At 36.7% G+C, this 14,826-nt stretch overlaps 1 protein-coding gene across 1 annotated transcript in view; it reads right to left on the bottom strand.

The window, feature by feature from the left end:
• Positions 1-5,739: 5,739 nt before the first annotated feature.
• LOC142098202 (taste receptor type 2 member 40-like) overlaps positions 5,740-14,826 on the bottom strand; it is a 41,396-nt gene continuing 32,309 nt past the window's right edge. The window contains exon 2 of the mRNA XM_075180845.1: positions 5,740-6,548. Coding sequence (XP_075036946.1) covers positions 5,740-6,548 — 809 coding nt within the window. The remainder of the gene's footprint in view (positions 6,549-14,826) is intronic.

The following is a 14,826-nucleotide window of genomic DNA, read 5'->3' as shown; positions in this document are numbered from 1 at the left end:
GTGAGAGCCATAGTGAAAAGGATTTGGTCACTGACACCCGGACTAGTGGTCTTTCTCCAGAGTCTGATGTACACAGTGAGGATAGATGAGTTTATGATGATCCCATGTGCCCCGATGATAACTATAATGATGGTTATCACAATCTGCTCAGCCAGCTGCATTCTGTAAAACTGGACCACTTGTGTTGTTTCCTTTGGTAATAATAACAGCAGATCTGAACAAGTGTCAGTGGTATAATGATTTCATATGGGCAGAGTGAGGAAAGAACATGATGATGAATGCAAATCTGTTCAATATAAGGTTTCCCTCTGCATATTTTGGTTAATGTCATCAGTGAAACTTGAAGAGATGGGAGGAGAGGATGCTGCAACAGGGTAACAGATGAAAAGGTAAATTATACTAATTGTACATACATAATTGTGCATCCAATGAACCAGTGAAAGGTAACAACAGAGAGGACAAGGATTAAATATTTTTACAGTTACTTCCTACTCAGTATATAAGACACAGAATGTGTAAAAGCGGGAACATAGTATCTCTCTACGTTTGCATGTTTTATGGGTATTATAATAGTCTTAGGATAGCCAGGCTATATGTGAACAATATTAGTAACCACATTTTGAAATTAGATACAATGTGTTCCTCCTCCCTCACTATACTAACAATAGGAATACATATTCTGGGCAGGGGTAGATTGGGATTTTCCAGTTTAAGACCAGTATTTCTGCCCAGAAACAAATAATTTTATCTTAAAAGTCACCTAGTGGGTACAATCACTTCTGACTTTTGTTAGTTCTGTACAGACTGATTAAACATTGCAGTCATATTAGCATAGGTACAAACACTGCAGATGGAAATATCTACATTATTTCCCCAGCTCTGTTTTTCTAGCTCTTACAAATTATATATTATTAGTTCCATCAGTTCAATATATTAGTTCTCAGACTTCTGGTGGGTAGTTTATTTAATGGAAACAAATATAGAAAAGGGTAGTATTAGAGGCATCAGACGGGGAAGGGGTACATTTCAATAAGGTAGCTCACATATGTTATACAGTAACACTATTTATTTATAGGGGAGGAAACCAAATCCACCAAAAATTGGCTATTTTTATTTTTGCAGGGAGACACACTATTATTTTAACTGACATTTAGGTTTTCACTTATTTTGTTTAATATTTCCAGTAGTCTTATTTAGCAGGCATACATTTCAACTCCTGTCTAGTTCAATGCAATATGTAGCAGGATAGCACCAGGGTCATGGTGGTGATACCAGAAGAACCTATCTACATGATGTATGAAAACAAGAGAGAGTTACGCACAGAGATAGAACTGATGTTGAACATTGTACGTTGGAGGTGGATGAAAAGCTAGAAATACTGTTCCCTGTACTCAAAATTTGTGAATTGCTGGAAATTTCATAATAATTAAAACAAAAATGGAAAGTTACCCCAAGACCTTAGCACTGGTCCTAATTTTTAAGGACCATATTTGCTTAAAGTTTAAAAATATATATATTATATACAAAAAGGGCAGTATTGCATCCCCCCTCTATAGTGAATACCAGTCCTAGATGCATTGCTAGTACCTCTGGGGTGGGGTCATAAAACTCCATCCCCCTCCTAGAAGCTTCCAAACTTTCTCACTCCCAGTATAAAGGAGATGTCACTAAGACAGATTCATATTGAATCATAGTGAATCAAAGCAAATCAAAGTGAATTATACTGTAAATCACTTTGTAGTTGCCCTATAAATACAGGTCTGTTCTTAAATCTCTGGTATGACGCAGAAGACAGTGAATGCAAACTTCATTTACTGTTGATTTTTACAAATCATTAATACTTTGCAAAACTGATACATAGAGATCAATGATTAAGTCTGTATTAATTCTGCAATATATTATACATAGCATGTAAGTGAGATATAATGGGTGCAGTTACTTTCAGCAGAATAAGTTTAACCAAGTTGAATAAACAGCAATTCCAGTAAATAGCCGACCACATGTGTAAGTGGCACAGATGTTGTCTGTGGTCAGCAGCTACAGGTCTCCTTACAGTCTGAAAACTCCAACCCTGTAATATCTATTGAAAGCTTATGTGGAAAATGTGACATTTGTGGAGTATTTGAAATTACATGATAAAATATTGTGATTGTGCACTTGTGCTGAATTTGTTTTTTTATTAAGAATTTATGTGTTGTTACACCCTTATAATGGCTGCATTGGTGTTCTGTATAAGGTTAAATAATACTGAGGAGAAAAACAGCTTTAGACTTGTACACCTGCATATTCCTTGTATTACTGTCTTGGGGGAAATAAATTCTGCATAAATAGTTGCCCATATGTTGTCCAGTCACTATGTTGAAAATGATAAATAAAGTCCAATGCTAGAACAAAAACAATCACACAAGAAAGTATTATCGTAACATGAAAAAGAATGGTGAAATGAAAGGTGGAGATGTAACAGTAGTGAAAGATGTAAACTAATAAGACACAATTAAAAATTATTTTTAAGTCAAATAATTGTGTCAAGGCTGCTATAAAATTATATAAGGCTAAAACCAGGAATAACATATTATTTTATATTTTGTATTTTCTTAGCTGTCTGATGGGGTATGGAATATAGTACTGCTTTTATTGAAAAATGGAAATTGTCCCTGCTTAAATGAATGAACGAGACCCACAGGCATTAATATGTAAAGGTGTACATGTCATCATCATCATCACCATTCATTTATATAGCGCCACCTACTCCACAGTGTTGTATAGAGAAGAGATGTCACATCAAAGTCCAACTTTGTCCCTCTTTAGTTTCATATCCTTTCCCCTAAAACAGAATTTCTTACTCTCATTTATGGCTTAAACTAATGATGAGTATAAAGGGACATCAGGGGGTAAATGTATCAAGCTGAGAGCTGCCGGTGGGTTTAAAAAGTGGAGAAGTTGTCTAATCTTTTTAAAACAATGTTCAGCAATAGCCTCATGATTAAGCTGTGACTCCTTTTTTGCTTGAACTCCCTTCTCCTGTTCTCATATAGATACATGCAAATGAATCTGAGATAAAAAACATTTAATAAATTTGATTAAAATCACACTCACATTTAGTAGAATGTTCATAAGTCAATTAGTGCTCTCCCAATGGCAATTGCCTCGGATCTGGAACGGCGGTCCGTGCATTTCTACCTTTCTGAGCCCGATTTCAGGGACTGTGGGGATTCTGTGATGTAACTGTCAGGGGTGAGATGCCTACAACCCTACACGTTTCAACATCACAGACTTTGTCAGGTGATGTTGCTACTTGTCGGTGATTGATTTAAGTACTATGTTTAGCCAATCACATGCTTTCTATCTATTTATCTCCAATCCATAATGTTTTAAAAAGTGCAATACTGAGACTGAAGTAAAAGTGCTATGTGGTTTTCATATGAAATATATGCAATCAGTAAGGATAGGCAATAGGCTATCATAGATTGCCATTACAGTTATTTTGCCGGTTAAGAAACATGTTTCACAAATATTGGAGTAGAAAAAAAAATATCTAGATACATTTAGACATTTAAAAAAAAAACAAACAAACACATATACCCTTCCCCATTTTTCCAAGATCATCCCTTTGCACCCTTTTTCCTATTTTGGAATATTTATATAATTATTTAGGAATAGTAAGACAACCCCAAATGGTTTGTAACAGAATCCAAAATCCCATCCCCTCTTATGCCATAGGAAAGCACCAAGAAAAACCGTACATGATTATTTGTTTGTACTGTATGAATACATAACAGAATCTGTGTGTAAGTGTCTAATTATACATATTGGGCTTGATTCATCAACAGGGGCAGGCTGGGCTGGGGGACAGGGGGGCATCTACTCTCTGAGCCAATACCATAGGGGCTACCTTGAACTGGGTCACTGTGCCACCTGCATTTTTTTCCCTTTAAAATTATACTTATAGGCTGCTGAGTCGAGTCTTGTACCCCAGGCTTAAATTTGCCAGCCCTCCCCTGTTTATCAAGGCAGGCAAACTAGGAATAACCTGTGTTTTTAAAAGATATCATAAATCGGCTCTGTGTACTTCCAAATTCAACAAGGGACAGATCTGAAGATACGTGCGCTTATGGTTACAGGTGTAGGGATAAATTTTATCAAAAAGAACGCACATAAAAAAAAAAGATTCAATTAATGTCAATTGGTAACAAAATATACATTAATGGTAAAACATAAAAATATAAAAAAAGTGGTTTTTTTTCTTTAATTTTTATTTAAATACGTTTATTAGGATTTTCTTAATGTTTACTGTACATAGAATTCATTTTGGTTTCTCCTGATTGCAAACACATGCTCTAGCATACATACGTGACTGACATCACTAGTAATCAGGATTTAGACTAGCCCTGTAGCTGGAGTAAGATTTATGGCAGAAAAACAAGTACCTTTCAGATGCCCAAACATTGAATTGGACATGGCTGTGTGCACTCGAGTTTGGCACACCCTCACTGTACATTGACTGTGGACAAACGTCCCTTTAAATGCCCCGATCCCTCCCTGAAATCGTAGGATGAATTAAGTGTCCTTTTCATTTGAAAATGAATCGCCTGTTGCTGCATTCTGTGGAGCGTAGCCCAGTTCTGGGCATGCGTAGACTGATTTTGCGTATGAACACACAAAATCGTCTGACCCATTCCTTAATGAATGAGGCCTATTATTATTCTGATTGTAAGTTCCACATCTATGGTATGTCTGAATAACATTTATTGATACATACATCAAATCAAACACAATGGTAATTTAGAGTAAAAAGGAATTGTATTTATTGTGGAAACTACCTTTGCAAGTGATTAATAAATTAGATTAGCTATTACATTGTCATTAGCATATTTGCTGACTATTATCCCTTCTGTGACATTAGCATGTCCTTTGACACACACTATACACTTTATGTTTGATATGATGTTAGTTATCACCTCTGGGTTTATTTTGGTTTATTTATTTTGCCCCTGTGGCATATATGTAACAAGTTGTTGCCCATAACGGCAGATGACTGACTGTATTTTAACCAAACTGATTTATTTGATTTACCATTTTCAAAACCAACTGAAGTTTATTAGTTATTTGCCTATTATTCTTAAAATATATACATGATATATACATGATCCATTTCTTTGACTATATACCAGGATTGGAAAAGTTATGTTCATTATTACCATTAATATTGCTATAATTATAATATAATAAATATAGTAATGGTTTAACTGAGTGTTCCATACAAATTCCTATTTTCAGATGATAGTAATTTTAGAATAACAAAAATAATCCAAGTACATACATGACGTGCAGAGATATGTGTTTTTTGTTAAATTTTGTTTATTTTTTTTATATCAGAGGAATTCCATCAGTAAAGTCAGATTTAGAGCAATTTAAATGGATAGGTTTTTATTAACTCTTACTAATTGGAACTTTTATTTTTGGAGAAGGTAGATTAAATGAATAGAAATCATAACCGTGTTGCTCTGCAGTGATGTCAAACCTCAAATGGGATTTAGAGTTGGGAGTTGGATGTGTCATAGGTTATCTCTTATTACCAGGTTATCTCTAATTACCAGTGTAAGAGTAAAGCTGCCCAGTATTTGGGTGGTATGTGCAAAAGCAGACATTAATTTCCAAGCAAGCAAAAAAGATTGTATGTTCACTCCTTATATAGCAAAAGAGAGAGAGAGAGATAATAGGTAGAATGTAATATTGATATCAAGAGGAGATATCTTGACCAAATAATTTACTGTATAATTTGGGACTTCCCAAGACTAAATTGACAGTTTGGGCTGAGGGATATGACATGATAATTGTCCAGAGAACTGCTTCCAAATTGTTATTAAGCTTGAATGATGACAGGAAGATTGAAATGACAGCCAAATAAATGATTGAGTTAAGCATTACTTGTAGAATCATTGTCCTGACTGCTTGAACATGGACCTTGAGCTGAGGAGATGAGCTAAAATGAGACATGTTCTGCTTCATCCTCCAGACATGTCCCAGGAGAGACTTCACACTAAGCCCAATACAGATGACAGACACAACAAATGGAAGACAACAGCCAATCACCATGTTAAAGACAGTGTAGTGAATGTTTAAATCAACAAAATAAATATTTCTAGATGGATCAGTCACATTTTGAAGACATTCTAATTTAATTGTCCATATAAATGGCAGATTAATGAGGAATGATCCCACCAATGTCATTATGAGTAATTGTAGAATAGAAGAGGACAATCTCTTTTTCAGTGAAAGGCAGAAATAATAGGAAGAATTGACCAGTTTCAGGCAATAGTGAACTGAAAGCCAAGCAGTGTGCCAAAAGTTGCCGTAAATTAGAAAGAATTGGCCAACAAATAAATATAAATAAGTTTTGTTGACAAAAAGCAGGTGAGTCCAGAAACAATATAGGAAAGCACTGATTACCATGACACATTGGAGGACGACATTTGTGAGAGCCATGGAGAGAAAGATTTTATCACAGACTATGAAGTGTTGTTTCTTTCTCCAGTCTCTGAAATATACTGTAATTATTGAAGAATTTAGAGTAATTCCTGAAACACACATGATAACTGCAATGACAATCATGTAAATATCTATAGACGTGGACATCCCTTATGTATTTTTTCCGTCTAGGTGTGAAGTTGAAATGCGACACTGGACACATCAGCATTCAGAAGCATATATATATATATATAGTATATGAGCAAGGCATGCAAATACCTACAAGGATATGTATTACAGAGAACATGGGACAGGGAAATGTGTTTGTCATAGATTGGAATTGTTCCATTATCTATCTTTCTATCTATCTGTCTGTCTGTCTGTCTGTCTGTCTGTCTGTCTGTTTGTCTATCTATGTTCTAGACTACCCTGTGTAAAGTGGTTTGCACTTGTTTATCGTGAGGAATGTCTGACAAACAGCTTGTATCCTGCCATTCACATCCAAATATGAAAGAGTAGAGATCGGTAAAAAACTTTACTGGGAAAAAGAGCAATTTCATACTGGTTTATGGGTTGTAAACTCCACTTAGTGGGCTTCTTTAAATAAAAATGAGATAAAACAGTAAATATATGTATGACAAATAAACTGTGAGATTCTCAAAGTAATGAAAACCACGTTATATTATCAGGGAATTATTTTTTCTGCACAGCCCATATGCTTCAGGATGAATATGATAGTTGCAAATTACAAGATCCAAGGCAGTATGAATTTGCTACTGGAAGATCATGTTAGATAAGTCTAGTAAGACTCTCTTAGTGTTTTACATTTCCATTGTGTTTTGTCTTTTCTTCATATTTTTGTTGAAGTTTTACTAACTAGTGCCCAATTACTTCATCTTTTCCTGATTTTTCTGTGTGTATTTTTTTTATTTAGAGGTTGGAAAGTTTGTGTTTCACATTTTTTACATTTATACCACTATGTTTATAACACAGGATTTGAATATGAAGCAGCCTGTATTTTGTTAAAACCAAATTAATAGTATGACCAAAAAGAAGGAGCTCTGAAAGGAAACACCTCACAGTGAGTTTGATATTTTTTAGCATAGACAAAGGATCGTGCTTACATATAATGTAGAATGATTATCATGTAATAAAACGTGTTAGCCCATTGTCAGTGTTCCCCCTGCAAACGTGTTTTTGATGGAATCATTCTACAGGCAATTTATTTATAATGTTACACCAGTAAAACGTACCCTTCCTGGTTCTAGTGATGTCTGCTCCCGTCTCGCCACTGTACACAGCGGGCGTGGCACTCTTGGACTAGAATGCCTGGCATCACATGACCATCCCTAGTGGCAGTTTTTTGGCTAATACTTGGAATCTATTTTATTTGTGACATATAAGCATGGAGTAGTGTTGATTGAACATTAAGGAGATGCCAATGTTCCACTATGTTATTCAATAATACTAATCAATGTATGGGTAATTGTGTTACCCATACATACAGAAATAGTCAATTCCTAGAACAAGGGACACAAATATTCAATTTTTTTTAAGAAAATGTGCATGAATGCTTTAGCAATAATTTTACTACTGTTTTCATATTTTGAGAAAAACACACACTTAAAAAAATAAGATTATGATGGAATGTAGCGTGTCTAGAGTACTATGTTAGATAAAATACCTAAAGGTCTACATATTCTGAAACCTTGCAAGCGCTGCTATATATTTATACAATAATATAGGGAAAGATTGGTATACTTATATTGTCAGATGTATCATCATCATCATCATCATCAACAACATTTATATAGCGCCAGCAGATTCCGTAGCGCTTTACATTTGACTTGATGCCTCTCTATAGTCACTCTCTCAGTTTCCACATAGAAATAAAGAAAGATCATAGTGTAATATAGTTTAACATATATATATATATATATATATATATATATATTGTAAAATAGTCCCACTTATAGTCCATATATCTGTATTATTTGAAATGTCTTAGTTCATCACCCCCTCATGTAGGGCTACTCACTAAAATTTGATGTAAGAATAGCACATCAATCTGAAGATTCTTTTCTAGCTCTTTATAGCATATTCTATTGTGTCTAAGGGGACTCATCATCATTTCATAAAAAAAAAAGAAAATAAAGTGCATCTAGTGTGATATTGCTTTGATAAAAATAGGAAATGTATTCACACATCATGATACACTCACATTTTAAATAAAACAAATAAATCCCACAAGAAAAAGTCATACACTCCTACCGAATAGCAATGGATATCTTGGCAGTTAGTATATCCAGAAGAAACTCGGGATGTCAATATTATAGAAGCCAAAGAAGTCCTTATTCAGCACAGAACATGCAGACTTTCTAGGAAAAGTGTCAATCAATTTACATGCTCCAACATGTTCTGACAGTAAATGTCTTTCTCAAGGTGCTTGTCAGCTGATTGGTCTCATGTCGCTTTTTATACACCATTTGTCCAATCAGAAACAAGCAGGTCTACGTATTCACCTACCTTTATAATTAACAATGTGCATTTTACCCAAGAATGGGATAGAATTTTACGTGAATGTTCTTTAAGTCCCATCAAACTGATAATTTACAAAATTAACAAGATGTTAAAATCAATTGAATTAGAAATGAAAGCTAAAGAGACAAAAATTTATAGGTACAATGTGTATTTGATTTATCTCTTGAACTACACAGAATTATGTGCTATGTTCATGCATTATAAAAAATAATGAAGTAAGTGAGAGTCATAGAATATCCACTAACACTATTATGACAAAACATCCAGTTTATCATACATTTGTTTCAGGATGATTTGCAAGTCTCTGTCCTTCCAACAAGGATGATGGTGTGTATGCAAAGCAGAACCTGTTGAAGAGGAAAACTAGATACCACTAAGATTTGCATCTACCTCTGTGATTCACAGTCCTCATCCTCCGTGTAAATCTTGAATAACTAGAGAACACATTATGCTTTCTCTTGCTTTTTTTGGCACTGAAACATAACAAACAGGAACAAACACAGTTATAAACAATACTGGGTAAAACAGACAAATAGGTAAGAGGGCCCAATATTGCATATTGGTCCAGCCAGATTGCAAAGGTAAAAAGTGATTAGTGGGCCATATGATCCAGGTACACAGCAATGTTGGTCTGGGGTCAGAGGGTTGTTGTCTTGTGTGAATTGTGCAAAGGGTGTAATAGGGTAACCTAGGGAAGTAAATAGGGTGGTTAAGGAATATTATACGCTTGCCTGAAAAGGTGGGATTTCAGAGAGCGCTTGAAGGTTTGTGGACCGAGGGAAGTCTTATTGTGCAAGGGAGGGAATTCCACAAAGTGGGTGCAGCACGAAAAAAAGTTCTTTAAACAGGAACGGGAGAATGTATTGAGATGGATGAGAGACACAGATTTTGTGCCGAACGGAGGTGTCGAGTTAGGAGATATTTTGAGACAAGTGAGGACATGTATGTTGGTGCAGTTTTGTTAATGGCCTTGTATGTTAGTAGAACAAATTTCTATTGGTTTCAGTGAAAGACAGGAAACCAATATAGACACTGACAGAGTGGCTCAGCAGAGAAAGAATGATTTGCAAGGAATAGCAGTGTGGCCGCTGCGTGCAAAGCAGCAGCCACACTGATTATTTTGTATTGGTGCTGGGGTATCTAGAATTATATTCAATACATGGATTGTAAATGTGAATTTTAAAGATTGGAGAAGAGGTGTCCGACTGAGTCCATCTGATCAAATTCTCAGTTTAAAGATCTTATAAACATAGTTCTGCAAACTGTGCTGAGTTTTGACATGTTTCTCTGTGAAATGCAATCTTTCAAGAAGAGTGACAATTTCACCTAATTTTTCTATTTTTCCTGATTTTCCATGTTTCCTGCACTATGTGTCTCACTACCTGGCTTTCTACCTACTATTGTCTGAGAATTGTCAACTTCACATGAGGAATTTTCTTAATTTTGAAGAGGAGGATTTCTAGGTTTCTACCAAAGCTTCTGGTGTTGTAAATAGAGATGCTCAGGCTCGGTCCCTGAGAACCGAAAACACCCAAACTTAGCAGATCCGAGTACCAAGCCGAGCCGGCTATGTACTTTCGCATGCCCTCGGAATTGAAAATGAGGCAAAACATCATTGTTACATCCTTGGGTCTTGCAAGTTTTGGATTCTATAAGAACCGCCCTCCACGGCGATCCAGCGCTATTTCACAGAGGGACACAGAAGGGGTAGCACGGTTCTTGGCAATCTCTAGTGCAGTTGGGCAGCATCATAAGTAGAATAGAAAGAGGAGGGGTAGCAGTGTTTTTCGAAGTCTCCAGTGACATTCAGGAGAGCTTCATTGCTCCATTTCTAATTGTCATTGCTGAAATAGAAATAATAGGGCTAACAGTCTTGGTCTTCTAAATCTGCAGTCACATTGAACTGCGTTATATAGGTAACACACAAAGAGGAGAGGACCATTGCTCCATTGCTAATTTTCATTGCTGAAATACAAATAATAGGGCTGGCAGTCTTGGTGTAAATCTGCAGTCAAATTGTACTATGCTATATAGGTAGCATACAAAGAGTAGAGGTTCATTGCTCCATTGCTAATTGTCATTGCTGAAATGCAAATAATAGGGCTGGCAGTCTTGGTGTAAATCTGCAGTCAAATTGTACTGTGCTATATAGGTAACATACAAAGAGGAGAGGTTCATTGCTCCATTGCTAATTTTCATTGCTGAAATACAAATAATAGGGATGTCAGTCTTTGTCTAAATCTGCATTCAAATTGTACAGTGTTATATAGCTAACACGCAAACAGGAGAGCTCCATTGCTAATTGTCATTGCTAAAATAGAAATAATAGGGCTAACAGTCTTGGTCTTCTAAATCTGCAGTCACATTGAACTGCGTTATATAGGTAACACACAAAGAGGAGAGCTCCATTGCTCCATTGCTAATTGTCATTGCTATAATAGAAGTAATAGGGCTGGCAGTCTTGGTCTAAATCTGCAGTGAAATTGTACGATGTTATATAGCTAACACGCAAACAGGAGAGCTCCATTGCTAATTGACATTGCTGAAATAGAAATAATAGGGCTGGTAGTCTTGGTCTTCTAAATCTGCAGTCAAATTGTATGGTGTTATACAGGTAACACACAAAGAGGAGAGGTCTGTTGCTCCATTACAAATTGACATTGCTGAAATACAAATAATAGGGCTGGCAGTATTGGTCTAAATCTTCAGCCAAATGTTAGGTGTTAGATAGCTAAAACGCAAACAGGAGAACTCCATTTCTCCATTGCTAATTGTCATTGCTGAAATAAGAAGACCAGGAGCACCAAGCAGCTGCTGGCACCAGTCATGATGATAGTAATCCCTCTGCGTCATCTGCTAAAGCCAATGTTAAAGTGCATAGTGTTTAAACAAAAATATAAAAAAAACACCTTTTACCTTGGTCAAGAAAAACAGACCTGTAATCCAGGCAATATCCTGTCTGCTGACAAGTTCCCTCGCATTTCTGCTTCTCGTCCAACTCCAACCCTCTCTTCCTGTCATTCCCTCGCTCCATATCATACTCACCCTTGCAGTCGAGCAACCCCAACAATCATATCCAAATCTCTCCTCTTCCCTCTCTTCCACTGTCCTGTGGTCTCTGGAATGCCAGATCAGTCTGTAGCAAATTGACCTTTATCCATGATCTCTAGATCCTTCAACCTGCTTGCCATCACTGAAACCTGGCTATCCCCTGAGGACACTACCTCTCCTGCTGCTCTCTCTTTCAGGGGCTTGTCATTCTCCCACACACCCACACATTTTAGAAAAAAATAGGGATCCAAAACCAAAACACCAAGTTAATCCAGATCCAAAACCAAAACCAAAATCAGAACATGGGGGTCAGTGAACATTTCTAGTTATAAACTGTTTATTGCTTATTTTTGACAATTTCATCACTCTGGAATATTTCTGCTGGAAACATTCAAGAGATAATAAGAAACGCTACAGAAAATTATACTAATGGTTACATGATGATAGTAAGCTTCACGTACCTTATGACAGCATCTATGGGGTGCATTTTACCCCTCATATTAACTCTGATCCCCATAGGATTGACTCTGATCTCACTCTGGAGACACACAAATAGGATGAGGACTAATAAATCAGACTCCTGTCATCCTCAGACAGAGGCCCATGTCAGAACAGCCAGATCTATGGTTCTTCTGGTCACCCTACAAATCATTTTTTATGGATCCTGTGACAGGATGGACCTCCTATGCCACCCTGTCTGTTGTTGCAGGGAACCAGCTGGGCTTACTTTGCCACCATTCCTTTTCCTTATCCCAGTTGCGCCTTCTAACCGCAGTACAAGGGGTTAAAGCTGCTGCCACCACTGGACCCCTTCACGGCATCTAGAACCATGTACCTTCTGGGTAACTATCACTGCTAGTGTACTCCCTTACTGATGCACCTGTGCTGGTACCCCTGACCTCTTCCTATAGATCAGGGTTGCTGTGGATGAATCCCCCTGGCCTATTTCACTGGCCAGAGCTGCTGGGTAGCGGGCAGACCGATGGTACTGGAAAGCTGGGTACAAATGTCAGAACAGTCGTAAATGGATTCAAATGGGTCTAATCTGTAGGTTACAGGAAATTACTGCAAGGAAGAAGTTGTCAAGCAGATCTTGAAGCAAGTGATGTTTATTTAGCTCAAGTGTTCTAACAAGGACAGTTCACACTGGTTGAAGGTACCAGTGATCAGAAAGTCAGATGGAACAAGAATGATACATTACATGCTCAAACAGCTCACTTTATATACACCTTCTGACCCACATGTTAGCAGGGGTCAAGCCACCCCCTGATCGTCCCCTCCCCGGCCCCAACACGTCTGAGTTATTTTCACTATCAGGATGCAATATGTTTTCCACAACATGGATTTAAATACAATTTATACCTAACAAAATTTACACTTTTCTGTGATATTCTACATTATGTGCTGTTTACAATGCTTCAGACAGGTTCTAACACGCTGGACAAAAGGCCAATAGTAACGACCTCCTGTGGTGCATTTAGGCTAATAAGGACATGTTGATTATTCATGTCAATAGACTTAATCAGCCTTAATGAGAACTTCCTCTCGAAGCTACACAACAGATTTCCTCAACAGTTGCTTATTGCATCTAAAATCAATACATCAGAAATGGATGCATTTTCTATACAGAAATATAACACAATATAATAAAATAAGTACATTTCCAATACACAGTATCAAGAATCAGTACATTTGCAAAAATATAAATTGGCACACTGTGCTAATAATTTAAATATATTATTACAATAAGTTACCTAGAGGTGATCCAGCCACAGATCCTCCATCTGTATTCTGTTGAAATCATTCAATGTTACAGAGATTTACACAAACTTTAGTTGATTTTTTATTTTGTTTTATCCCACAAAGCCCCTGGTCATTATAACAGGCAACTCAGAACTGTGGAAGGCCAGTAAAGGAATCCTAATCCACACTGATATGAGGTTCAATGTGCTCTCAGCCGTTCAGGATGGACTTTGACTTAAATATACATCTGGTTAATGTCCAATAATTTAGCAAATATGAAACATTATAGTGCAGGCATTGATATTAATGATTTAATACATTTTCTGTACAGCCTTTATTTTCTTAAAAAAATGTGTATATATATATACACACACACAAGTGAACCCGTGCATGATACTCATGCATTCTAGTCAAATCATGCTACTTAAGGTCTTTAAAAGGTTCTTGTCATGCATTTGGGCCTAGTCCAGGCCTCCTCAGGGGAAAGCGTTACTTCCCGACGCAAGCGCCCTTTTTAATGTGTGTTCATGAGGTAAAATTACCTCACGAAAATGAGTTTGACCCCTCAACTTGTAAATTTAGCCTTTACTACCCCTCCCACGGGGGAAAGGGGGATGATGATAGTTAACTGACTTGACTATTCAAATTTTTTTGTCAAATAATGTCAGTATACCAAATTTCAGGTCAATTGGATGAGCCCTTTTTGAGAAAATAGTTTTTTCCACACACACACACACACACACACACACACACACTAACACACGCCTCTACACATGTGTGTTCATGAGGTAAAATTACCTCACGAAAATGAGTTTGAGCCCTACCAAATTTCAGCCCTTTTTGAATTTTTTTCCCCACACACACTAAGAATTTAGTAGGTCGGTGTATAACTCTGCCCAGCAGGTGGCGCTGCAGCTCGGTTTTATTTTTTCCACACACAGACGCCACTAGACATTTAGATATATATATATATATATATATATTTATTTATTGATAGTGTCCACTGTATAATTGCTAAAAAAT

Source organism: Mixophyes fleayi, chromosome 7 (assembly GCF_038048845.1).
Source record: "Mixophyes fleayi isolate aMixFle1 chromosome 7, aMixFle1.hap1, whole genome shotgun sequence".
Taxonomy (NCBI): domain Eukaryota; kingdom Metazoa; phylum Chordata; class Amphibia; order Anura; family Limnodynastidae; genus Mixophyes; species Mixophyes fleayi.
Note: the sequence above shows the minus strand (reverse complement) of the source record. Positions and strands in the feature narration are given on the sequence as shown.